The sequence below is a fragment of the Strigops habroptila genome, chromosome 5 (genome assembly GCF_004027225.2).
Source record: "Strigops habroptila isolate Jane chromosome 5, bStrHab1.2.pri, whole genome shotgun sequence".
Lineage (NCBI taxonomy): Eukaryota > Metazoa > Chordata > Aves > Psittaciformes > Psittacidae > Strigops > Strigops habroptila.
The window spans coordinates 78217217-78244789 of NC_044281.2; the positions used below are offsets into that span (position 1 = coordinate 78217217).

The 27573-nt window shown below is 44.5% G+C and overlaps 1 protein-coding gene across 1 annotated transcript; it reads left to right on the forward strand.

The window, feature by feature from the left end:
* Positions 1–27363, forward strand: DMBT1 (deleted in malignant brain tumors 1). The gene is made up of 19 exons (XM_030488109.1): positions 1–409; positions 903–1214; positions 1708–2019; positions 2513–2993; positions 4068–4225; positions 5541–5713; positions 6111–6505; positions 8381–8652; positions 9468–9602; positions 17108–17424; positions 20019–20025; positions 21151–21462; positions 21902–21943; positions 22386–22697; positions 24212–24362; positions 24817–25028; positions 25269–25441; positions 25942–26330; positions 27078–27363. The coding sequence occupies exons 1-19, from the start codon at positions 1–3 to the stop codon at positions 27361–27363; spliced, it is 4848 nt and encodes a 1615-aa protein (XP_030343969.1).
* Positions 27364–27573: the final 210 nt, after the last annotated feature.

Genomic DNA, 27573 nt, shown 5'->3' on the forward strand with positions numbered 1-27573 from the left:
ATGGGAGAACGGAGACAGGGAAAGGCACAGACTCAACAAGCAGAGGGTGGCAGTCCTAGCACTTTTCCCACGTTTTCCCTGTCTCCTCCTTTCCGAGGTGCCTCCCTGAGCCTGGTGAACGGTAGAAACCGGTGCGAGGGGCGCGTAGAGATTTACCACTATGGGGGCCGGGGCACCGTCTGCGATGACAGCTGGGACCTGAACGACGCCGAGGTCGTGTGCAGGCAGCTGGGATGTGGCTTTGCTGTTTCTGCACCATCCAATGCCTACTTTGGACAAGGCACGGGCAGTATCTACCTGGACGATGTGCGCTGCACCGGGAACGAGTCCTCCCTCTTCCAGTGCAGCCACAATGGCTGGGGTGTCCACAACTGTGTCCACAGTGAAGACGCTGGTGTTGTGTGTTCAGGTACCATTGCTTTTCTTCCTAACTACCAGGATCCTTTCCAAAACGGGCCCTTGTGGGCCACAGTGAGCTCTGTGTTGGAGACATGTTCAAAGATTGTGGTTTATGTTGCTCCCACCATTGATGACCAGCCTGCCAAGATCACCAGGCTCTCCATTGCCCATGTGATGGGGTGACACCAACATCTCCACTGCTGGAAGAAACCATGGCCTTGATACTTCTTCCATGGGATGCTCACCCACTTCTTTCTCTTCCTCCCCTACAGATGCCACAGCCTCGACCACAGCCAGCTCCATAACATTCGTTCCTCCAGGTAGGTCTCAATTTGTCATGGTTTTCCTGGCTGCTTCTGTTGGCAGTACCAGTCAGTGGCTCAGAGAGTGGGGTTGGCTCTTCCCCATGGGAGAACGGAGACAGGGAAAGGCACAGACTCAACAAGCAGAGGGTGGCAGTCCTAGCACTTTTCCCATGTTTTCCCTGTCTCCTCCTTTCCCAGGTGCCTCCCTGAGCCTGGTGAACGGTAGAAACCGGTGCGAGGGGCGCGTAGAGATTTACCACTATGGGGGCCGGGGCACCGTCTGCGATGACAGCTGGGACCTGAACGACGCCGAGGTCGTGTGCAGGCAGCTGGGATGTGGCTTTGCTGTTTCTGCACCATCCAATGCCTACTTTGGACAAGGCACGGGCAGTATCTACCTGGACGATGTGCGCTGCACCGGGAACGAGTCCTCCCTCTTCCAGTGCAGCCACAATGGCTGGGGTGTCCACAACTGTGTCCACAGTGAAGACGCTGGTGTTGTGTGTTCAGGTACCATTGCTTTTCTTCCTAACTACCAGGATCCTTTCCAAAACGGGCCCTTGTGGGCCACAGTGAGCTCTGTGTTGGAGACATGTTCAAAGATTGTGGTTTATGTTGCTCCCACCATTGATGACCAGCCTGCCAAGATCACCAGGCTCTCCATTGCCCATGTGATGGGGTGACACCAACATCTCCACTGCTGGAAGAAACCATGGCCTTGATACTTCTTCCATGGGATGCTCACCCACTTCTTTCTCTTCCTCCCCTACAGATGCCACAGCCTCGACCACAGCCAGCTCCATAACATTCGTTCCTCCAGGTAGGTCTCAATTTGTCATGGTTTTCCTGGCTGCTTCTGTTGGCAGTACCAGTCAGTGGCTCAGAGAGTGGGGTTGGCTCTTCCCCATGGGAGAACGGAGACAGGGAAAGGCACAGACTCAACAAGCAGAGGGTGGCAGTCCTAGCACTTTTCCCACGTTTTCCCTGTCTCCTCCTTTCCCAGGTGCCTCCCTGAGCCTGGTGAACGGTAGAAACCGGTGCGAGGGGCGCGTAGAGATTTACCACTATGGGGGCCGGGGCACCGTCTGCGATGACAGCTGGGACCTGAACGACGCCGAGGTCGTGTGCAGGCAGCTGGGATGTGGCTTTGCTGTTTCTGCACCATCCAATGCCTACTTTGGACAAGGCACGGGCAGTATCTACCTGGACGATGTGCGCTGCACCGGGAACGAGTCCTCCCTCTTCCAGTGCAGCCACAATGGCTGGGGTATCCACAACTGTGTCCACAGTGAAGATGCTGGTGTTGTGTGCTCAGGTACCATTGCTTTTCTTCCTAGCTACCAGGATCCTTTCCAAAACGGGCCCTTGTGGGCCACAGTGAGCTCTGTGTTAGAGACATGTTCCAAGATTGTGGTTTATGTTGCTCCCACCATTGATGACCAGCCTGCCAAGATCACCAGGCTCTCCATTGCCCATGTGATGGGGTGACACCAACATCTCCAGCGCTGGAATAAACCATGGCCTTGATACTTCTTCCATGGGATCCTCACCTGCTTCCTTCTCTTCCTCCCCTACAGATGCCACAGCCTCGACCACAGCCAGCTTCATAACATTCGTTCCTCCAGGTAGGTCTCAATTTGTCATGGTTTTCCTGGCTGCTTCTGTTGGCAGTACCAGTCAGTGGCTCAGAGGGTGGGGTTGGCTCTTCCCCATGGGAGAACGGAGACAGGGAAAGGCACAGACTCAACAAGCAGAGGGTGGCAGTCCTAGCACTTTTCCCACGTTTTCCCTGTCTCCTCCTTTCCCAGGTGCCTCCCTGAGCCTGGTGAACGGTAGAAACCGGTGCGAGGGGCGCGTAGAGATTTACCACTATGGGGGCCGGGGCACCGTCTGCGATGACAGCTGGGACCTGAACGACGCCGAGGTCGTGTGCAGGCAGCTGGGATGTGGCTTTGCTGTTTCTGCACCATCCAATGCCTACTTTGGACAAGGCACGGGCAGTATCTACCTGGACGATGTGCGCTGCACCGGGAACGAGTCCTCCCTCTTCCAGTGCAGCCACAATGGCTGGGGTGTCCACAACTGTGTCCACAGTGAAGATGCTGGTGTTGTGTGCTCAGGTACCATTGCTTTTCTTCCTAGCTACCAGGATCCTTTCCAAAACGGGCCCTTGTGGGCCACAGTGAGCTCTGTGTTGGAGACATGTTCCAAGATTGTGGTTTATGTTGCTCCCACCATTGATGACCAGCCTGCCAAGATCACCAGGCTCTCCATTGCCCATGTGATGGGGTGACACCAACATCTCCACTGCTGAAAGAAACTATGACCTTGATACTTCTTCCATGGGATCCTCACCTGCTTCTTTCTCTTCCTCCCTTACAGATGCCGCAAACATGACCAGTGTTCCGACTCCACCAGTGACTACTCCAGGTTCATGTTCTATTTTCATCTATATGATGCATTACTTTTGAGCCATATTATTTACAAGTTCATAGGTTGGAGTGACATCATTTACATATTGTAATGGTTTTGGGAAAAGGCATTGTGGGTACTAACTGTTTAAATCCTACATACATGTCCTCTATGTCTCTCTGATTATGTTACTGGGGATGGAATTCAAACTATGTTGATTTGGGGGGGCAATCTTTCCTTTCTTCAGTAGGGTTTTTTTTTATATATTTGAGCCATCACCACTTGTTTTCTTACACATATATATATATGTCTTAAGCCTACCAAATGCAAAATAGGATGGGAGATTCAGAGTTCTCTGAAGAGATCATCACACTTGTAGCCTGAGTAAGAAGAGCACAACTCTTCAGTTCTCTCTCTGAAGATTTAAGTTCTTGGAGCTGCGGCTGGAACATATCTTCATATATCTTCATTTAATTAGAAATAAATCTAAATATATCACATTTATATCTTATTTTCTTCTTCTTTTTTTTTTTTCCCAGCTAAAAAATATATTTGTGGTGGATTACTTTTTAATCCCTCCGGAACTCTTCAGAGTCCTTACTATCCTCTGAATTATCCAGATAATGCAGATTGTTTGTGGCAAATACAAGTAGAGAATAATTTCCGCATTATGCTCACATTTACAAGTATTCAGTAAGTAAACCACTTCCTGCTTGGGCAATAAATGGGTCTCAAATCTCAACTGCAATCACAGTTTGAATAGGGTTGGAAAGGACTTTAAGATCATCTAGTTCCAACCCAAATTCCCAGACACATATCCCATTATTATAAGTGTATTATAAATATTGCATGGCAATTGTGTGAGTGAAGTATTTTAGTTTATTGTTCATCAGCACTTAAAAACTGAAGTTTTCAAATGTATTTTATTATACATTCATGTTTCTTCTTCAGGTTGCAAGGTGGATGCCAGAATGACTATATTGAGATTTATGATGGGCCACTCAATACTTCTCCTCTGCTTGGAAGAGTTTGTTCTAGTTATGGTCTCACATACACATCATCATCAAACTTCATGGCTGTCAGATTTCACAGTGACTCCAGGTATTCCGGTAGAGGGTTTCATGCTCAATATCAGTCCATTCCAACAGACCATAACACCAGTAAGTTTCCATTCTGTTTGTAATGTTTTCTTTGCTTAGAAGCTTTTATATTCTCATTTTATTTATTAAAAAAGTATTAATGCTGTTGCACAGAGATGACATTCCTACTTGAATTTTGTAATGATCACTACCAGACAATAATTTTTTCATTTAAAAACATTTTTAAGCATCAAATTAATTGCCTTGAGATGTTTTCTACAATGGCCAGCCTAAAATCATATTTCTTCTTATCACAACATTATTCATATATATTTTTTTCCTACCTTTGTGGGCAGATTTTCATAGAATCATAGAAATGTTGCTTAGAAAGGATGTTTGGAGGCTTCCTAGTCCAAGTATTCAAGGCAGAGCTGCTGCCAACACCAGGTCAGATCCATCACGAGTTCTAACTGAGGCTCTAGAAACATTCAGAGGATGAAATCTTCAAAGCCACTTTTCTAGGTGAGCTCTTCCAGTACTATCCTGCAGTCCCAGTGGGAAAGTTTATCTAATGTGTGCTCACAACATCCCCAGGCAAAAACAGTGGCCATCACGTTTGGCTCTGTTATCTTTATGTCTGCCTTTCAAGAGGCTGTGTATTGCCAGTAGGTCCCTATCATCAGATATCTCTCTCTACTAATGGCCAGAATCTCCCCTGGATCATTGTTTTTCATGCCGTGGACTCAGTGAACTGCCATGATGATCTTAAGATCCTTTCCAACCCTAACTATTCTATGATTCTATGATCCCCCTACTTAAGCAGTGCTTCTGCAAGCCATTGTGTACGTTTAGCTCTATACCTTCCATAATAGCTTTTGGATTCTTGTTCAGGAAAAACTCCCACTTTTTATCGTTTTTGTGTGTACAGGTGATACAGGCTCAATGTCTCAGCAAAAGCCTATTGTATGCTACATGTTTTGGTCAGAACAGTAACTGACGGTCAGCTGAAACTTGTCAGAGACTACTGCTTTATCTAAGGCATAAAAATAAGTGGTTTGGCTTATGAATTCTCTCCCCTAAATGGCAGGCTATTGCATTTGTTGAAGCTGTAACAGGCATTGGAACAGGCTGCCCAGGGCAGTGGTAGAATCACCATCCCTGGAAGTGTTCACACTTGTGTAGACAAGGTCGTTAGTGACATGGTTCAGTGGTGGCCTTCGCAGTCCTGGGGTAACGATCTGACTAGATGATCATAAAGGTCTTTTCCAACCTAGCTGATTCTATGATTCTGTGCAAACATTGTCAAGTACCTGAAATAACTAGCAATTCATATTTTCTTCCCTAGCTCTTGTATGCTTGCCAACGTACATGCGCGCAGTAGTGGACAGGCGTTATCTCCAGTCACAAGGCTACTCAGTGTGGAACATCAGCTTGTCTGACCCTTACTGTAGACCAACAATTACTTCAACTGAGGTTATATTCAACATTCCGTACAATGGCTGTGGTACACGTAGACAGGTAGGTGTCAACATATTTTGGAGACTTCTACAGGTTTGGCCATGGAAATTTAATAGACATTTAGAAAATTGTAATGAATTGCAAATGGTGTTGTAGCCCACGGGCATTCAAAACACAGAAAAGAAACTTGTGTTTCTGGAGGCTAAAGTTTGTTAAACATTCCTACTTATCCTTCCCAGTGTTTAGGCAATCCCTGTATTTATTTCAGAGTGATGTTCTAGAGAACTAAGTATAGGAGACAGTCAAGTGAACAAACCCACCCATGTTGCTTGGGGTTTCTGAGTATGACATGTTCTCTCTGACTAATATTAGGACGTGGTATATGCAGAACTTCACAGTACACACTGTGAACATGACTACATGCAATGATTTTGTACTTGTTTAATGTGTCAAACAGGGCAACAATGAAACAATCACCTACTCCAATGTGATAAGAGTGCCTGCTTTTGGTTACATCATCAAGAGGCAAAGGGACCTTTATTTGAACGTCGACTGCAAAATGCTCCAGAACACCTGGGTGCAAGCAATGTACATTGCCAATGACATCATTAATGCCAATGAAAGTCTGTCTCAGTATGGCAGATACAGTGTGAACCTAACATTCTACAATTCCTCATCTTTCCTGTGGCCAGTGCATGACTTCCCATACTACGTTGACCTGAATCAGGATTTGTTCCTTCAAGCTTCCCTTCACAGCTCTGACCCAAATTTGGCAGTGTTTGTGGACACATGCGTGGCATCACCTGATCCTAACGACTTTAGAACACTGACCTATGAATTGATTAGAAGTGGGTAAGGACTTTCTAGAATGACTTGAGAAGTATTTGCAGGCATAGTTCTGAAAGAGCTTCATTTATGAAAGAGGTGATTGAGGGCCAGTGTATGTTGGTTGCAATTCTCAGTACAAACATACTTGGGAAAGCCTGATGAAAATATAATATGACAAAGGAATGCCATTCAGAAGTTGCAGTCGAGCACTAAGCACACACAAGGAGGCAGCATAGAAACAGAGGTCTGAATTTGTTTCTGAAATAGATGTATGAATTGTTGGGATGTCAATGGTTCTATGTTTCCATACACAAGAAGTAGAATTTCACAGCATCATAATTAGAATACAAAATAGTCTGTTCAAAAAGAAGAGAAATTCCTTAACCTTCTTTTGCTACTCTAGAAACCTGAAACATTTTGCTTAATTTGTGCCTTTTGATTTGAAATGGAAAAGTTGTGGACTCTTGTAAAGGATACAAAACTGACAGGGAGCTAGAAGCATAAAAGTGTGGCTCTCAGTGCCCCACTTTCTTCCAGGAATGAAAAGCTCATGGTACTTTATTTCGCTTCTGTGCTTGGTGGGATTGTAATTTCTCTGTCTCCTGGGAGGGTGTTCACATCAGTAACCTTAGCAGTGTGGTAACCTACCACTAAGCTGTAAATCAGGCTTGTGACAGGCTAATGAAGGGAGACAGTGCCTCCTGCCTGTTGGGTGAATGTCCTCTCTCTTACACTTGATGTAACTCTTAGGAAGGTTTGTCCTCTTGTTGAGTTTTCTTTTTATTTTAACTATAAAAACAGACACCAGTAAACAGGACACAGAAGGACTGCCTACCTTTGTGAGCAGGACACTCACCAGAGAGATGGAGCAAATAGAGTCTGATAATATTCCAGATAATTTTATTCGTGTGACATGGAACTGTGCCAAAAGCAAATGTATTTCATAGAAACCTAGAATGGTTTGTGTTGGAAGGGACCTTAAAGCTTATCCAGTTTCAACCCCCCTGTCACGGGCAGGGACACCTTCCACTAGACCAGGTGGCTCCAAGCCCCGTCCAACCTGGCCTTGCACACTAAAGTCAATAGCATCCATCTATAAATATCAGGTGTGTTGGGATATCACTGAACTATAAAAGAAATTAAGAATAAGAGGACTTAAAACCCTTGGTGTATTTATTAGGGAAATGAGCATGAATATAATTAAAGACAACTTTGAAATATTCTGGGGTAACAATTGTGGGTGAATTCTTGTGATCTTTTAAAATTAAACCAGAATGACCAGGATCTAGGTTAGGTAACTTCTAAGGCCAGAAATTGCCAGGAAGTGAAACTCATTGGCAGGAAAGTTAATCTAGCAGCTTGCTCTGTGAAACACCTGGGGACCTCTGTCAGGTGTCCAGATTCCTCAAGCAAAGTACTCTACAAACACTGAAGGACTGAAAAGCATGTTTATTTCCTAAAATAAAATGCATATTAGGATTAGTTTTGTCCTTATAGAATAGAAACGGGCCTTTTCTCTTTCTGCAACAAGCTGCAGGGGCCTCCTTGAAATAAGTGGGTAATCCTGTTTGGAAATGCAACTCAGGTCCTCACCTGAAACACAGAAAGCAGCAGAACCACTAGTTATTTTTCAGCTATTCTTGTTTACACAAACTTTGTGGAGCTATGAAACCCCTGTGTTGCATGAATTACTGTGGTAAGAAATCACTGCCACTCTTACTTATTTTCATGTTTTAATTTCTCTTCTCGCTAAAACCACACTTCTTCTTCTTATCTTTTTGAGTTCTCTTACACTTTTAACATCTGTTTTTACATTTAAACTCAAAACATCCTGCACAGAGATAGTGTAATACTGTTTCTATTCACAATAGCTAACCTGTTAATTTTATGTCTTCCCAGGTGTGTCAAGGATCCTACCTACTCTTCTTACTATTCACCATACAGCAGCGTTGCTCGGTTTGCCTTTAATGCTTTTTCATTTGTTAATCGATACCAGTTAGTTTACCTGCAGTGTGAGCTGGTGGTGTGCAGGACCTATGACTACTCTTCTCGTTGCTATCAAGGCTGTGTTCGTAGGTTCAAGAGGGATGCAGGTTCTTCCCAGGATAAAATGAGTGTTGTTGTTGGACCTGTCCAGCTTCGGGAAGCTCACGCTGAGAACAGGAATGCTGGTAAGTTTAAATAACTTTAATAACATAAGACTCTGTGTATTACTGTATGTTTGTGTGTCAGACATGAAATCCAGCTCTCAAATATGCCTTTGCTGGTTTATTCACAACTCTGCTGTAATTCTTCTGTGGCATTTTTTATTACTTGTTAAATAAAATTGTTTTATAAAGTTTACAACTATATTCTTTTTATCACAGTTTAGATCCATTATTTGTTCTGCACATGTCAAATGGCAATTTATTTAGTTCTGTGCTGACTGCCATAATCTTAGATATGCATTGAGTATATAAACCATCAGTGGCCTGAGCCTACCCGTGGTAGTGAACTTGGCAGTGTTGGGTTAATGGTTGGACTCAATGATCTTGAAGGTCCTTTCCAACCTAAATGATTCTATGGCTGTATGATTCTACAAGAGGGATGAGATGTAACTTGTCTCCCTGCAGGATTTATGTTGCTTTTTCAAAGCTGTCCATGCCTGACTGGCATGTCTCATTTGTTGGCAACCAATCTGTATGTCCTCTTGGAATTCTTGTTTCCCAGTGTCCTGTAGCTACTGTTTCCACTATCAGAAAACAGCATCTTATGGTCTTAGAGTGTAATCATTACAAACTTAGTTGCTCTTTAACTTTTTGCCATAATCTCTACTTGTTTGGCATGACCACAGAAACAATGTACAATAAACAAATTTGGTTTCTGGTAATCTGGTAAGATACAGATTGCAACATTTTGATTCAAGCTCTCTTTGCCTAATTACCTTTGAGATTAACTAGCTCAGGAAAACAAGCGTAAACCTCTCTCTTTCTCTTTTTATGCACAGAGCTGGCCTCTGACATTGAGGTGAAAGGGGAGTCTCAGGACTCAGTGCCTGCTGCCAGCTCCCACGTTCCTCTGGCTGTGATCATTGTGGTGCTGATTGCTGCTGTTCTCAGAGTGGGAGGATTTCTTTTGAAGCGTAAGCTGCAGGAACCCATCCCGTACCAGATAATGTGAGAGGCACACCAAGACCTTCCAAGGTGGAAGAATATTTTCACCGGCCATCTGCTTCACTGTTGGGTTCTACACTCTGTGTAGAGGGTAGCTCTCACTTGACTGTTCCATTGAGACATTGTTTGAAGAATCTGTACCAAGAGAACACCAAGTGTTACCATGAACTGAACCTATAAAGGAGCCTGGCTTTAAAATCCTCAAGTCCAAACACATTTAAGGTCTTAAGACAGGTTGATTCTTCCATCCCAGCATCTAAATAAGCTACCATGTTCAACACTTGACATTTCAGACCATCTCAGCTGAGCTCCTGGTTGAGTGTCTGTATGAGAAGATTGATTTAAGTGACTTGAGAATGAAGAACTGACTTATTTTGCCATTGCTCATACACAGATAAACCCCCTGTGTAGCACCATAAGATATTCTGGAAAGTAGTCTGAGACAAATGTTTCTTTGCAATAAAAATACCTTAGTAATGAGCCATGCTCCTGTACAGCATTGCTTATTTAGGAGGTATGGTTCTTCACAATTACATATTTCTCTGGGAAATGTAGGCCATTTATAAGATTTTGTATAGATGACAAATATAATCAAACCTGTTATGTAAATGTGTAATTAAGAAAGAGCAGGAAAGAAAGGACATGGAGCTGTTGGAGCAAGTCCAGAGGAGGCCACGAGGGTGATCAGAGACTGGAGCACCTCCCGTATGGAGACAGGCTGAGAAAGTTGGGGCTGTTCAGCCTGGAGAAGAGAAGACTGCGTGGAGACCTCAGAGCAGCCTTCCAGTGTCTGAAGGGGGTCTACAAGGATGCTGGGGAGAGACTCTTCATCAGGGACTGTAGTGATAAGACAAGAGGTGATGGGTTCAAACTAAAACAGGGGAAGTTCAGGTTAGATATGAGGAAGAAGTTCTTTACAGTGAAGGTGGAGAGGCGCTGGCACAGGTTGCCCAGAGAAGTGGTAAATGCTCCATCCCTGGCAGTGTTCAAAGCCAGGTTGGGAAGAGCCTTGGGCGACATAGTCTAGAGTGAGGTGTCCCTGCCCATGGCAGCGGATTGGAACTGAATGATCTTAAGGTCCTTTCCAAGCCAAACCAGCCTGTGATTCTATGATTTTTTGAGCAATACTTTTTTGGGTACTTGCAAACATGTCACCTACGTGTCTGTTCTAGGGTAGAAGCCACTGCCTGAGCATTCACACACTATTCAAGGAGTTGCACACACACCACCCAACTGCTGGAACCATACTGCCTTCACAGCAGGAAGCTCCAGTGAGCTGATGGGTGCCTTTTCCAACTCCTGGCTCACACACATGCTCACTCTCCTCCTTCCAGTTCAGCTCTAGATTTCGCATGGCAGAATCTCACATCTGATCCCAGGAAGAAATAATTTAGTAATTGAGTGATACAGCAAAAGGGGCAGCTCTAGCTGGGTGCCTCCGGAGAGAGACCTCAAACAAAAAAATCATAGAATTAACAAGATTGGAATAGACCTTTAAGATCATCAAGTCCAACCGTTACTCCAGGAATGCCAAAAGGCCACCACTAAGCCCTGTCATTAAGGGCCTCATCCACATGGTTTTTGAACACTTCCAAGGATGATAATTCCACCACTTCCCTGGACAGCCTGCTCCAATGCCTGAGCACCCTTTCAGTGAAGAAATTGTTCCTAACATCCAGCCCAAACCTCCCCTGTTGCAGCTTGAGGTCATCTCCTCTTCTCCTATCATTTGTTACTTGGGAGAAAAGATCAGTACCCACCCTTCACATGCTCTTCATGCACCTGTTTATGCTAATGGTGATTTTTGGACTGGGGTCTTCTAACACCTTTATGGATTCTTTCTCAGTCTCCTGGCAGGCTATTAACTGTTCTTACCTTGTCGAGTTGCAGCTTCTGCTGATGGCTGTAGCTTCCTTATCTTCTGGTTTACCCTTCTTGTGCACAGGCTCATCAGCTGAGCTTGGGACACTAAGAAAGTCCCACACCTATGGTAAGCATTACTTAGCAACTACTAAAACATCAGTGTGTTATCAACATTCTTCTCTTAGTAAAGATAAATCACAGCACTGTACCAGCTACTACAAAAATGACTGACTTTTAGAAAATTAACTCTATTCCAGCTGGAAGGATATCTAGGTGAAAGTCCACAGCTTGCAGCCTAAGGCTTCAGCAAATCTACTCACGCTAAGCAAGTAAAGCTAAGCAAACAGCATAATAAACCACACAATATTATAACTCTAAGTGATTCAGTCTATTTAAAACTTACTATTTAAAGCTACATAACTAATACCTCTCAACATCTTAACTCCCAGCTAATGCATTGTCAGGAAGAACATGACTTCTGACAAAGTGACTTTGCCAAGCAATGATTTCTGCTCTTGTTCTTACGCATTTCTACACCTGTAATGAGGGGGAGAGAAAGAATGTACGTAAGCTGCCATAAGGAAGTGTGGCCTGTCTCCTATCCCCATGTGAAAACAAAATGAATCAAAAATAATAAAGGAAGAATCTGTTTGGGAGCAGGTACTTAATACAGGTGGAAAGGTCACTGCTATTTGATTGAGAAATGCCTTTCCTGCTTACTAGCCAGCTATGAAAGAGTGAAGTTCATTGGTAAGAGGATAATGTACTATGTGTGAGGTGAGCCAGAGACAAAGTAGTGACGTGTAAGGAAGGTGAGCTGTACTCCAGGGCGACATCCTGACCTGGCAAGGAGGATGCCGGCAGCTCTGATGGGAATCATCATTACAGCCTGTACTATTTCTTATCTCAAGCTGCCTTTTCCTGGTGACTCCAGGCAGGCCTCTCATCACCTCTCCATGCTGTGGAGAAAGGACCATACAAGAAGGGGCTGGCATTGCCCACAGATAGTAGAAGTTAATTTTTAACACACATGAGGAACAAGGCTTGAGGAGGGTCTTTCCCTCCTCTCTCCCCACAGCCACCTTTGAAAGGCAGAGTTATCCAGGAGGCTGACCTGCCTTTCATCTAGTCCTGTTGTGTGGACCAGAGATTGCCCAACTTTGGAGAAATCCGGTAACCTGGTCTGTGAAGACTTTCCTGGACCTGAGTTCTCTTGCCCCTCTAGAAGAGGACCTTCCCCTCTGCTCTTCCTAGGCCTGCTGTTTTCTCTCCTGTCCCTGTTTCTGCTGTGGTCTGCTCTGGTGTTTTTACCCCACCATGTTCCGGGGCACAGTTTGATGGCACTTTTTCTACTTCTCCTAGTCTATTAATACTACTGTGGTGGAGCTTCTTTCACAGAATGATGTGCTGAGAAACACTTCAAGCTTCCAGAAGTCATCCTAGAGAGCAAAACTGTGTTACTGCAAGAGATTTACCTAGTCAATGAGAACGATGAAAACATGTGCTGTATGGTATTTGCATTAATTAAATAACACAAATTAATTAGAACATAACATTTATCTATTCCTACTGTGCAGAGATTGTCTTATAATCAAGATCTCTAGACATATCTAGAGTTTTGAAGTTTGTGGTAGAGAATTAATTAATCAGTGTTGTACATTTACCTGCACAGTTTGACATGAGTTTTTTCGCTTGAACTGCCTGGGAATCACTTTTATGTTCCACTTCCTTCCCACCCTTTTCAGTTATTACAAGAGTTTGGAGAGGAATTGCCAGCCATCACTTACTCTTGCTTCACTGACTGCAGTGTTTGATTGGTCAAATATACTGGATTTTTTCTGCCTCTTGCCAAGATATCAAAATCAGAAGAATATCAATAGTGAATACCAGGTGTGTACATTTCCTCATTCATGTGCGAATGTGATTGTTTGCATAAAGAAGGAACATATTTACCCTTCTCAGTGTCCATTTTCAAGGCTTCTAACGTTATCTTTGGCCTCTTATCCTTTGCACTTCCTTCTTCCATTCCAATAAACCTGGCCCTTGTGGAAAGACCTTCTAGGTTATGATCTTTAGTCTTCATCCATGATGATTGCCCTTGCAGGGCAATAAATTTGTGTGTGGCAAAAATTGTGCAACCAATTTTAACTCCTGATAATGCCACCCAAGACATGACGGCTGTAGACATAGGAATCAGGTGAAGAACAACATTCTGGCTCTTCAGTGTTAGGATGGTCATCAGCATTTTCTCGTTAAGTGGTTAATATGCAGAAACCAAGGAAAGTAACCATTCTGGCAAGAGAGTGATGAATTGAGAGTTAGGCATAATTTCATGTTGTGGAAAAGCTTTGAATTAATTCTTCAAAGAATGATACAGCTGTAATGGTCACTATACAAGGAATAGATTAAGATAGAATCTTACTGGAAGTATGAACCTTTCCACCTCCCCACTTGGTGGTTCAAATAAAATTTTGGAATAAAGATAAGTTGCAACCTACGTAATTTACTTACTTATGCATAAAATCCACCGGGTTTTCTGCACATTTCCACAAAAAGTTATCATCTGACCCTGATTATCCTCAACCTTTCTTCAATCTAACAGTCTGACACAGTATTGATTTGAACTTAAAAGTGACAAAAATGAATGGGTTCATATTGGCATTGGAGGTGTTGACTTCAACTACAAGGTTCTTCAGGGACTCTCCAGTCATACTTGAGCAGTGTCACTGGGTCTTATTTTATTTACAGTATGCCAAAGCTTTAAGACATTCATGGCTCCCCAGGGAGATTTGCCACAATAATTGGCATCAGGTTAGGAAACGTTTTTATTACTTTGCTTAATAAAGCCCATTTAAGTTTCAGGATTCCACTCCCTTCCCCAGATCTGCCAAGGAATCTCTCCATAAAAGCAAAAACCTGAGATTCATCAGCCGAAATTGAAAGGTATCTTTGGATAGGAGCTCATTTTCTTTGTACAATGAGGTGATTGTGAAACGTATAGTAGCAGTGAAAAATGTTACTCTTGAGATATTATCTTTCTGCAAAACCCAGGAAGTTACAAAATCTTAAACAACAGATCAAACATATGTTTTTTTCAGATCACAAGCCTGTGGTTGCTTTATTGTTCTCCTGCAGAAAAAGAAACCTAAAGAGCCCCACCCCCTCAGAAATAGAAACTATATATTCTGACTGTCCTTTCTGTCAACAGCAATTGATGAGATGGGTACCACTATGATTTTGACATGGCTACTCTTGTTAGGTCCAGCAATTTTGGAGGCCAAAACAGGTAACGCACTTAGATTTGTTCCGGGGCACACAAAAATATATAAAACTGCTTGGGGTCCTCTCTGTTGGTTTCACATACAAAAATTACATTCATGCTGGTATCAGTTTGGGCAACAAATTAAAGGGGAAATTGGATGAAAGAGATAGTACAGTTTTGTTCTACTAAAACTAAGAACTAATCATCACAGTGAATGATAAGAAGGATTTAAACCATTTAGTGGTGTTCATTTTGCAGCCACAGGTTCGTGCTTGTCTTAGTGCCTTTCATCATTGCAAGAATTGTGTCTGTGAGTATGTTATGATCGAGTCACTCTTCCAGTTCCAGAAATCTGACCTAAGAATTACGGAATAATTCATTTATTTATTTTAAATGTATATTTATTTCAGAGTTTATGCATGCATACATGTGCTATATACTTAATATTACTTGTATTATTTGATTCTTCTTGTTATTATGTGCAATTTAATGAAATACAACAAGAAGTTAGTTTTCATAATCTAGCTGTGTGGGTAAATGAGGGACATCTGAAAATAATGAAAGACATGAAATGCTTTTAGTTCAACTTTTTTGTGGTCATTGACTTTTGACTTACGTGATTAGTTTCTATCTATCTCCTAAGTGACTTATGTGACTTTGAGCTAAATAGTTCAATGCATATCCCACAATAATTGCAGATGGTTTTTCTAGCTAGTTATTTAAGCATCATTATGATCATTTATATTGCCATCATCCACCTTAACCAGTTTTCTTTGTCTGTCTTCTGCTTGCCTGGTGATAAGCCATCTCATTCTGCCTGCTCCGGTTCTTATCTCTGTTCTTGGCTTCATTCCCCAACCCCTGTCTCTGTCTCCTGGATCAGAGCAAGTGTTGTATTTGTATAATCACAGCCTTTTGTCTTTCTGACACCTCTAACGTGTGAGGCAGGATGTAACTCATCTAATTACATGCTCAGCTGATGGTTATGCTCTCACAGTGATGACAGACCCCGAGTGAAAGCAAACAGAACTTTTAGATCAGCGTTTATTTCCTAATCCCATTCTGACTTTTTGCCACCTTTGTGGTTTCCCTTCTCTAAAATCTTATGATTGAGGTTCAACAATGTGCATGTCCAAGTAGACATCTGAAGAAACAAATAAGATGTAAGTCAAGGGGCACTTTTGTAGCTTTTCCCTTTAAGCTGCCAGTTAAATGCGCACAAATAGAGACAAATTTAGTTTGGACTCTGTCTTGACTGTTCTTCTAGTCCAACAACGATGAATTAGATGCAGTGAAGAAATTCTGGAGCTGTTAACTTCTCAGATTTGTTTGTCTCTGGATGACTTATTCAGTGTTTAATAACAAGCTAAATATGTATTTGGCAAAGTATAACAAGTGCAGCATGCATGGTTTGACTTCCAAAGTGTAGATACTGCAACTATTTAGTTACATTTATTTGCTCACTTACCCTTGGTGGTAAAGTCTCTAATAAACTCTCTCACCAAAAATGGATCTCTAAAATCAGGATTCTCATACTGTTCACTGCAGAATGTCTAAACAACCTAACTCAACCTGGAAAGCAGATGGGCTTTACCTGAATGAAGGCAGTAATCAATCAGATATATGCATGATATATAGATTATTAGCTATTTCTTTATTTTTATTGGCATATAAGAAATAAAGCCACTGGATTCCTATTGAAATTTTTATAATCCCATTGAGACCATTGTCCACTCTGTCGAACACTTAATGGAATAAAAGAAATGCATAAACATGAAATGTGTTCTTAAAACATGCCATTTTCTTCCTATTAACTAATTGGAGGAAAAAAATCAGAGCTATTTTCTTAGTACAGTTTTACTTAGATTTCATTCAGATACTGAAATTCATTTTCTCTCCTTTGCTTTCCTATTATGCTTTTCTTATTATTCAATAATTTCCTTTCTTGCTGAAATAGTTTGTGCTTAGCCTGCTGTCTGAATTTTCTGTAGAAATCTTGCATAAAATATATGTAGCTGATTTTGAGATCTGGAAGAGAGGAAGAAAAAAGGTCTGTATCACCTCTGTCCTCACACGCATTTAATATTGGGCTAGGTGAGCATCTACTAGGAATGATGAGGCAAGAGGACAGAATAAATCATAGAATCCCAGACTGGTTTGGATTGGAAGGGACCTTAAAGCCCATCCAGTTCCAATCCTCTGCCACGGGCAGGGACACCTCCCACTAGACCAGGTTGCTCAAAGCCCCATTTTGGGGGGCTCTTTGGCATTCCTCTTAACTGACTTCCTAAGGTAACTTCCAGCTTATTTGTTTGACTGTGTTCATACTCAATTCCTGCTCTCCCTAAGTGAACCGTCTCCGGCTGGTGAACGGAAGGCACAGATGTGAAGGTCGCGTGGAGATCTATTACAGAGGACGGCGTGGGACAGTTTGCGATGATTTCTGGGACTTTTCTGATGCCCAGGTTGTGTGCAGGCAGCTGGGATGCGGCCGGGCCATTGGAGCTCCAGGCAGTGCTTACTTTGGGCAAGGCTCAGGCGACATCCTGCTGGACAATGTGCAGTGTAACGGAGATGAAGCCTCCTTGTTTCTCTGTAAACACCTCGGATGGAGGGTACACAACTGTGCTCACTATGAAGATGCTGGTGTTGTCTGTTCAGGTGCTGTCACGTTTTTCTTTTCTAAATACTTTTGTTACAAATTGCACTCAATATACAGGCATGGGCATGGGGGTAATGGAGGGCATTCTCCTTCTGAGATAACATTTCATTCATTCAAAACATATGGTGGAAAGCTATACCAGATATACCAGGTATATATCTAATCTTTCTTTCTACTTCATTATGAAGAGCTTTCTATCTGCAGAAGGGCCTGTTAGCAGGAAGCAGAGTCTGATCTTCCAACAGCCCTGTCTTTTCACTCCACTGACCCTGTAGAGCCAGTGTGAACCATATTTTTCTCACTAGAGTACTATACAAACTGTGCTTGCTCACTCCATGCACAGCAATTAAAAACCCATGGATCAGATTTGCATTGCAATGTGCAGAACTTTTATTCCATCATGAATAAAATCACCCAGCAGTGACAAAGAAAGTAAGGAAACATGTCAAAATTAGAGGCAAAGCTATGTCTGATAGGCAATGTTCATCAGGGAGGAATGGGGTTAGGTGAAACTCATCTTCTTATGGCAAGCCTTAATGCATTCATTATGGGTAGTAATAATTTCAGTTACAACCCAAACTGTTATAGCTGACAACTCACTTTGCATTGTTTCTGTATTTTCCAAGTTTTCCTTCAAGTTTAGGCCCATTAATAGCTTTTTCCATTACAAACATGCACAGATTTTGAGTACTCTGCCACCTCACTCTTTCCTGACTTCACTTTTCCCTTATTTTTTAAGAAAGGGTAGTTCATTTTCTCCTGCATTAACAACAGATCATCATGAACTAAGACATGGCTGATGGAAACAGGTTGTTCAGGTGTTTTATATATATTGCAGGTTTCCACATTTCCTCAAAGAAGAAGAGTCTAAAGAGTTGAATTCATGCTAGAAGAAAATGCTAGCTACATCAGGGCTTTGCAGTTAGAAGAAAACAACAAAACATGCTATGACACCTCTAGTACCATATGCAAGCTCTACTCAGAGTCTTTTGAAGTGGCATTTACCTCTTGCTTGCATTCGTAACCCCAGTGCCTATGACAGACTGGCCAATCCAGGCGGATTCATCCCAGCCGGATTCACTCCTGGCCTTGATCCAAGTACCACCCTAAGAGCAGGCTGCTCCTGCAGATGACCTGAGCTTCTGCAGAAGGGCATCTGTGATGGTGACAGGCCCATGCTCAGCTGGTGCCAGCAATCCTACAGCTCCCGGCTCTGTAGCAGGAGCCTGTAAAGGACAGCCTCCAGCCATGCCTGAGCCATGGTGTCCTGTGGTGGAAGCAGAAGCGGCATCAGTACCTTTCCCTCCAGTCACCATCTGGAAATACCACTTTTAAGAAAAATTTTCAATTGGCTGTTACTCACTTCTATTCTCTCCATTGATCCCAGTCAAGATGGAATATACAATCATAGAATCACAGAATGGTTTGGGTTGAAAAGGACCTTAAGATCCAACTAGTTCCAGCTAGGTGCTTGCCATGGGGCAGGGACACCTTCCACTAGAGCAGGTTGCTCCAAGCCCCGTTCAACCTGGCCTTGAACACTGCCAGGGATGGAGCATTCACACAGAGTAATTTGTCTTGATTTCACTTCATCCTTGAAGAACCAGGCTTGTAGCTAACACATAGATGTACACATTGCACAAGCATGGTCCTCATGCGCATGATGTTTCTTCTGTATCCACAGGAAAGATCACTACAGTGCCAACGACCTCCACAAGAATCTCAACACTGCAGACAGACTCCATAACAGAGGAGACAAACACAACAGAACCAATGACCTTTCTAACAGAGATGTCCTCCTTACCATATGTGGCCACCATAGTACCATCGACCTCTGCAGCTGAGACAACGTCCCTAGAGGAGATAGCCATCACAGAACCAACGTCCTCCCCAGCAGAGACAACCACCACAGAACCAATGACCTCCATAGCAGAGATGTCCTCCCCAGCAGAGACAACCACCACAGCACTATCATCTACCACAATGGAGACAATGTCCCTAGAGGAGACAACCACCACACAATCAATGTCCTCCCCAGCAGAGAAGTCCTCCCCAACCACCTCAGCACCACTGTCCACTGCAGAGGAGATAACCACTGCAGAGACATCCTCCAAACTGGAGACAACCGTAGGAACATCACTGTCCACCAGAGTGGAGGCAATGTCCTTAGAGGAGATAACCACCGCAGAAGCAATGACCTCCCTAGCAGAGACATCCTCCCCAGCAGGGACAACCACCGCAGCACCAGCATCTGCCACAGTGGAGGCAATGTCCCTAGAGGAGATAACCACCGCAGCACCAACGACCTCCATAGCAGAGGCATACTCCCCAGCAGCAATGACCACCACAGCACTACTGACCTACCCAGTGGAGACAACCATAGGAGCATCAGAAACCTCCATAGAGGAGATGTCCTCCATAGCAGAGGCTGCCACCACAGTCCCAATGGGTACCACAACAGAGGAGAGCATATCAGGTAACACTGTCCCTCACTGATCTCCTCAGTGCCTCTGATTTCCCTTCCCTGACCTGATTGCACTGGAGGGAGTCCTCCATCTCTGAGCAAATTTCATTCTTGGCATCCAAGTCCACAAAGAGGATGCAAGCAGAGCATGGAGAAGAGCTGGTAAACCGGGGGGGTGAGGCAAGAGGCCAGGACCTCTGTAACCATTGCTGGTGAAGGAAACTGTTTGGGGAGGGACTTTCTCTCACTGCAATGGGGGGATTATGACAGGGGACCATTCTGCCTTAGGTCCTTCAGTTCCTGCACAGGTAGTACCATAGCTATTGCCTAGACATACTCCGGGATTTGGGATATGACTGGAAAAGAGAAAGATGCTGACTCAAATGTTTTGTAATGCAAGTTAGACCCCCAATGGTCATATGGTTCCTGCGCAGGTAGCAGATAGGTCTGTGAAACAGAGGAGTCATGATGGTCATTTCAATCGAATGAAAGACCTCCACATGATTGAACTACTATAGGACAGGAGCTCCTTGAAGGCAGGCTACTTCAGGGTGCGTGACATGCACTGACTGTGCTCAGAGAGCTTTGCATTGACGCCAAATTACTCCTTGCATCCATAGCTCCAGCTGCCTCCACCACAGAGGGACCACATTCAACAGGTAATCCATGCCCACCACACACATCCCTGGCCTCGCACCATACATGCAGGCGCCCTGCTGTAGGAACCCATTTGGGGGCAGCAGTGTGCCAGGTTGCCCATTCATTCACTCCCTTTTCTTCCTTGCAGCAGCACCTACAGCCCCTCCTGCCCAAGTGCCGTACACAACAGGTAATTAGTACTCACCGAGCTTATCCCAGCCTTGCACGGACACGAGGAGAGGACAGGGGACCTGCTGGCCTGAGCCTGACCAGTGAAGGGCTGCTCCTCTCTGCCTGTAACATCTCCAGGGTGCACGATGGGTCCCCCTTAGGGGATGGGCCACATTTAACATGTACAAATGGGTTTTCTGCAAATGCCCTCATGCCTCAAGCAACTCTGCCCCTGGGCAGCTCCCACTGGCCCCCCCAGCATGTTGCTATGCAGGGAGAATCTGCCTTCTGCACACGCAGGGTCTTTGATCAGCCACTGCCCTTCCCTGGTCCCTTTGGGTCTGCACCACCCCAGCTAATAGTCACTGTGGCCATACCCCCACACAGCCGGGGAGGTGGGTGCTGCATGTGCGCGGCTGACTGGTCCCTGATGCGGTGCCTTGTGCCGTGTCGCAGGGTCCATCCTGCGCCTGGCGGGCGGGAGGCACGGCTGCGAGGGCCGCGTGGAGCTGTACGATGGCAGCAGCTGGGGCACGGTGTGCGACGACCTGTGGGACCTGCGCGATGCCCGGGTGGTGTGCAGGCAGCTGGGCTGCGGACAGCCCGTGGCCGCCCCGGGCAACGCGCGCTTTGGACCCGGCTCCGGCCGCATCTTCCTGGACGATGCACATTGCCGCGGGGACGAGCCCTCGCTCCAGATGTGCCCGAACAACGGCTGGGGAGTGCACAACTGCCAGCACACGGAGGACGCCGGCGTCGTCTGTGCAGGTCTGTGGGCAGCACAGGCACCGGGTCTACTGCAGGTCGCACCGGGTGGGTTTTGGTGCCTTCCCTTTGGAGCAGCCGAGCTTAAATCCTTCAGTAGAGACAGGGTATAGCAGTGAGGTCGGGGGCTTTTTCTGCCTAGTGCTGGAAACCCACGCCATGCTGACACCCCGTGTTTGCACACTGAAGGCACAGCAGACTCTCCATGCTCGCAGGTGTAGGTGCTTCATGTGGTGGGAAGAGCAGGATGGCAGGATCATGTCATGAGGAGGATGGGGCAGCACTGGGGATATGTCAGGTGGTGTCTGGATGGGGGAATGGCAGGAAATAGACCCACGGTCTCTGCCCCCATTAGTGCTGCAGCATTGCATGTCCGTGTTTTTCCATTACCATAAGGCTCATATTCACTGCCTTTTCATTCACTCCCTTTTCTTCCTTGCAGCAACACCTACAGCCCCTCCTGCCCAAGTGCCGTACACAACAGGTAATTAGTACTCACCGAACTTATCCCCAGCCTTGCAGCGAGCCCCACCCTGGCGCAAGAGGAGAGGAGGGGGGACCTGCTGGCCTGAGCCTGCCCAGTGAAGGGCTGCTGCTTGCCTTTCCAGGGTGCATGAGGCGTCCCCCTTAGGGGATGGGCCACATTTAACATGTACAAATGGCTTTTCTGCAAATACCCTCATACCTCAAGCAACTCTGCCCCTGGGCAGCTCCCACGGGCCCCTCCAGCATGTTGCTATGCAGGGAGAATCTGCCTTCTGCACACGCAGGGTCTTTGCTCAGCCACTGCCCTTCCCTGGTCCCTTCGGTCTGCACCACCCCAGCTTATGGTCACTATGGCCAAATGACCAAATCAGCCTGGGAGGTGGGTGCTGCATGTGCGCGGCTGACTGGTCCCTGATGCGGTGCCTTGTGCCGTGTCGCAGGGTCCATCCTGCGCCTGGCGGGCGGGAGGCACGGCTGCGAGGGCCGCGTGGAGCTGTACGATGGCAGCAGCTGGGGCACGGTGTGCGATGACCTGTGGGACCTGCGCGATGCCCGGGTGGTGTGCGGGCAGCTGGGCTGCGGACAGCCCGTGGCCGCCCCGGGCAATGCGCGCTTCGGGCCCGGCTCCGGCCGCATCTTCCTGGACGATGTACATTGCCGCGGGGACGAGCCCTCGCTCCAGATGTGCCCGAACAACGGCTGGGGAGTGCACAACTGCCAGCACACGGAGGACGCCGGCGTCGTCTGTGCAGGTCTGTGGGCAGCACAGGCACCGGGTCTCTCATGGAGCTCATGGTCCTCTGTGCTCAGCCCCCTGTGTTCCCATCCTCTCCTCACCCCAGTCCCTGTCATGGTACCTTGTACCCCATGATGGGCTATGTCTGTGCTTTCTCCTGAGCAACACACTCACTTGTGGCTCTTCTTCTTCAATACCTACAGCTGCTGTGGCCACTCCAACACCTCCATCAGGTAATGCTCTTTGCCTCTTCTCTCCTTCTTTTATTTCTGGGCCATCTCCCTGTTGGTTTTTGGTTTCTTTTGTTTTTTAATTGATTTTTGTTTCTATGGAAATATCACTTTAAACTCGCATGATAATTCTTAGCCAGGCTGTGATATCCCCTCGCTTTTCAGTGATACTTATTTATGATAACCATTGATAGTTCTGTGATTTTATGATAAGCATCATTTATGATGCTTAGTTATGATGACTGGCTGTAGGCAAGTCATTTCTTCACTGGGCTCTTCAGCTAGGTCAAGGCTTAAGGATGTGTGGTCTAAATCTCTAACTTTTAACCACATACTTTATTACTGGCGAGGTGGTGTTCAAGTATTGCAACATGTAATTTTGGACTATCTGCTTGCCTGAGCTGTCGTGGTCTTCAGCCTATTTTTGCTTTAGAAAGCAGATTGTAGATTCAAAGCTTCATCATTCGCAGTAGAAGACAATACAAAAGTGAAGGTGCCTGAGAGCCCATCCAGTCTGATCAGAAGAAAGGGCAGTATCTGAGCACAGCTGATGCTCCCAAGCTTGTAGTAGCCTGAATATTCCAAAATCCTGAGACAGGGAGGAGTGTGCTGTTCAGGAATATAAAGTTGGGGTTGTTGCCTTTATGCATCATATCTTGTAGGAATTATGTTCATAGCTTGTGCTCACCTTCCTATAAGGAAATTTTTAGGATTATCTGTGTGTTTAACATAAGAATTATATGTCATCATATAATTCATTCATCTGGCAAGAACATGAAAGCTTTTTGCAGCTACACTTATAGTAGAAATAAGATATATTTAAGACTTGGCCCAGCAGCCTGGAATGCTTATTTCAGTCTGTGACCATAAAATTACAGAGTTTCCTAGAAGACTTGCAACTTATTTATCCTCCAAAGCCCTTAGGGGAATAAAGAAAAGCAGCAGGATAGCTGAGGGGATGCTTTCTGTTCAGGAAGATACTTCCATGTTGACTGTCATGATGCCTCCCAGAATTAGACTTCAACTACAGAAAGGAGAGATCAGAGCAGAAAGCACAAAGGTGTTACAAGCCCAGCCTGAGGGTGTACTGACACCACAGATGTGAAAGGGAATCCCAAATCCAATATGAAAGTAAACCTAAAGGGAAAAAAAACACATTTGTCTTGATTGGGTCATACAGAATATTGCCTGCAGTTAGCTGGAGACCTGCTTTTCAGCAGCTGTAGATAAGACACATACAGCTCAAGCACAACTTTGTAGAGGTTACCGTAAGAACACTCTCTTCCATTTCTTTGTGCAGCACCTTATTTTTGTGGTGGCTCAATCTCAAATTCCTCGGGGGTGCTGCAGACTCCCTTCTACCCTGGAAGTTATCCAAACAATGCTGACTGCGTGTGGGAAATACAAGTAGAGAACAATTTCCGTGTTATGCTCACATTTAGAGATATTGCGTAAGTAAAATATTGATTCCCTGGGCAAACAACAAAGTCAAAACATACTCGAGAAGTCTGAAAACCTATTTGAAACAGGAAACCTTCCCAATTTTAAAGATTATTTCAATAACATCCAGAAGTTGGAAGGCTCCATCCCTGGCAGTGTTCAAGGCCAAGTTGGATGGGGCTTTGAGCAACTTGGTCTAGTGTGAGGCATCCCTGCCTATGCCAGGGGGATTGGAACTAGATGATCTTAAGGTCCTTTCCAACACAAACCATTCTGTGATTCTATGATTCTATGACCAGAAGAAAATCTGGATTGCTGCAGTATTTTCTGCTCACAATTTTCTGCTACATCTACATAGAAAATGAATAAAACCTTAGCCATGAAAACCTTAAGTGCTGATTTTATCACATGTTAAATCTGAGTTTCTGAAATGCATTTGACAAGGTGCTGATATTTGTTTGCCAGGATGCAAAGTAGCAGATGCCAGTATGACTACGTTGAAGTCTATGATGGGCCTCTACACTCTTCCCCACTTCTTGGGAGGCTTTGTTCTGGTTCGTTTCCCACATACACATCCTCTTCAAACATGATGACCGTTCGCTTTCACAGCGATTCTAGAGACACCTTCAGAGGGTTTCAGGCTCACTACTCCTCTATTCCAGCAGTTCACAACTCTAGTAAGTTGCCGGTTGGTGTTTATCAACATACATGCCTGCTTATTGCTTTCGTTTGCAAAATAAAGATTTGTGTGTATGTAAAGATGTTAGGGAAATTATATGATGTGTGTGAATATGACGGGTTGGTATGTGAACTGCCTCCCTGCTAAATGAATAAAAAACCAACATTTGGTTCAATTACAACCTTTAATCATTAGCAAATTCCTAAAGTCACTAATGTATGGTATCTTCTTCTACCAGCCCTTCGGTGCTTGCCAGACTACATGCATGCAGTGGTTAGCAAAGACTACCTCCAGTCTCAAGGCTACTTGGCACAGATGGTTGCTCTGAATGACAATAGTTGTAGACCAACAATCACGTCACGTGAGGTTATATTCAACATTCCCTACAACGGCTGTGGGACGATACGAGAGGTATGTATTATCCTGAATTGAGGAACCTGCTTTGAAAAGAGTCATGAAAGGGCCATTGTAGTCTACAATGCAAAGTGAACCAATGAGACCCAGAGGTTTTTAGTGCTTTAGGGAATCCCCATGCTTAACAGAAATGAGCTACTAGGGAGGAAAGCATGGGAAGAAATTATATGAACTCTCCTTAATTTAAAGCAGATGTAGTCTTATAAGTGCCATGCAGGTTTGGGATGACTGTACTACATGGTTGGTGTTTGGTACAGATGTTCAATGAGCTGGTTCTGCCTTGGAATTAACAGAGGTTTTCTCCACTGATTTCAGTTTAATTGCATACTTCAGCAAGTTTATTTAGAATGTGTGAGCAAAAAACACCAACATCAACTTCTTGGTTTAAGGAGTTTCAGATAAAACTGCATTTTCAAATTGTGTATTACTTTATCAAAGCTTAGAACATGTAACATGACAAAAATGCAATTCCTCATTTTAAATTCCATGTTCAACAGGAGAACAATGATACCATCAACTATTCCAACACGATCAAAGTTACATCTTCTGGGCACATAATCAGGAGGAAAAAGAATATTAACTTACATATCAGTTGCAAAATGCTACAGAAAACATGGATGCAAATAATGTATGTTGCTGAAGACACTGTAGATGTGAATGAACATCAGTTTGGAAGATACAACATGAACATCACTTTCTATGATTCCTCATCGTTCCTGCGGCAAGTGCACAACTCCCCGTACTACATTGACTTGAATCAAAATTTGTACCTTCAAGCTTATCTTCACAGCTCTGACCCAAATCTGATCGTGTTTGTGGACACATGTGTGGCATCACCTGACCCTCATGATTTTAACAGGCTGGCCTATGATATAATCAGGAATGGGTAAGAGCTTTCTCAACTCGTTAGAAGCATAGCTGTAATACCCTTTCTGCATTTATTTAAAAGACTAGAGCCAATCTGAATTGGTTTTGATCTCACTACCCACAGACTATTAAGAGGGGTCTTTGACTTTTTATTCTTACAGTATGAACCTAGAAATGAGACATTACATTTAGACTTTACTAACACTTCATTTCCCTTATTTCATCTTTGTCCTATATGCCAAATCCAAAGTAGTGGGAGTGAGGTAGATGAGATAGTGAAAACTGTCAGCAGGAATCTATCATCCTAGGCATTAAATATGTTAGTAAAATCAGGTTAAGCATTAGAATAATTTTTTTAATGGCTCTTATAGCACGGACATTAGTAAAAGTCTGTTCTCCCCTCTTCAACACTTAGAATCATAGAATGGTTTGGGTTGGAAAGGACCTTAAGATCATCTAGTTCTAACCCCCTTGCCTTGTGCAGGGACACCTCCCACTAGACCAGGTTGCTCAAGGCCCTGTCCAACCTGGCCTAAATAGAACATCCTTCTCTTGGAAAAAAAGAGTTGCCAGTACTCTAGCTGCTTCATAGGACTTAAATAACTCTATATTTAAAAAGTCTGTACAACGCTATAAAAGTTGAATCTTTGTCCCACTGTGTTCTTGTACCTGGCTATGATATAATTTTGTTTTAACCTATTGCATTACTGCAGGAATATACTCGTGTGTATCCATGAAGCCTAATTCTCTTTTCCTCTCTTTCTAGATGTGTTAGAGATTCTTCCTATGCCACATACTACTCCCCCTACAGCCACTTTGCTCGGTTCAAGTTTAACGCCTTTGAGTTCATCAGCCGCCATCCATTAGTCTACCTGCGGTGCGAGCTGGTGGTGTGCAGGCTCCGTGACTATTCCTCCCGCTGCTACCGGGGCTGTGTTAGCAGGTCCAAGAGAGATGCAAGTTCTGCTGAGGAAAGAGTGAATGTGGTTGTCGGGCCACTTCAGCTTCGAGGAGGTGGTGCTCAGAGTAGGAATATTGGTAAAGTCAAATAACTTTCATATTTACTCTAAAACTACTTTGGGCTTTAGGAAAGTCGTAAGTTTTCTGATATCTGTCACTGAAATCTAATTTTGCCAACTTTGCCATAAAAAGAAAGGATTTTTTGGCTGAGCCAAACGCCTACACATCTCTTCTTTCAACATATTGCAAACCCCCTGTTTTGACTTGCATGTATAAAAGTGTAACTGCTTTGGCTGTCCCAA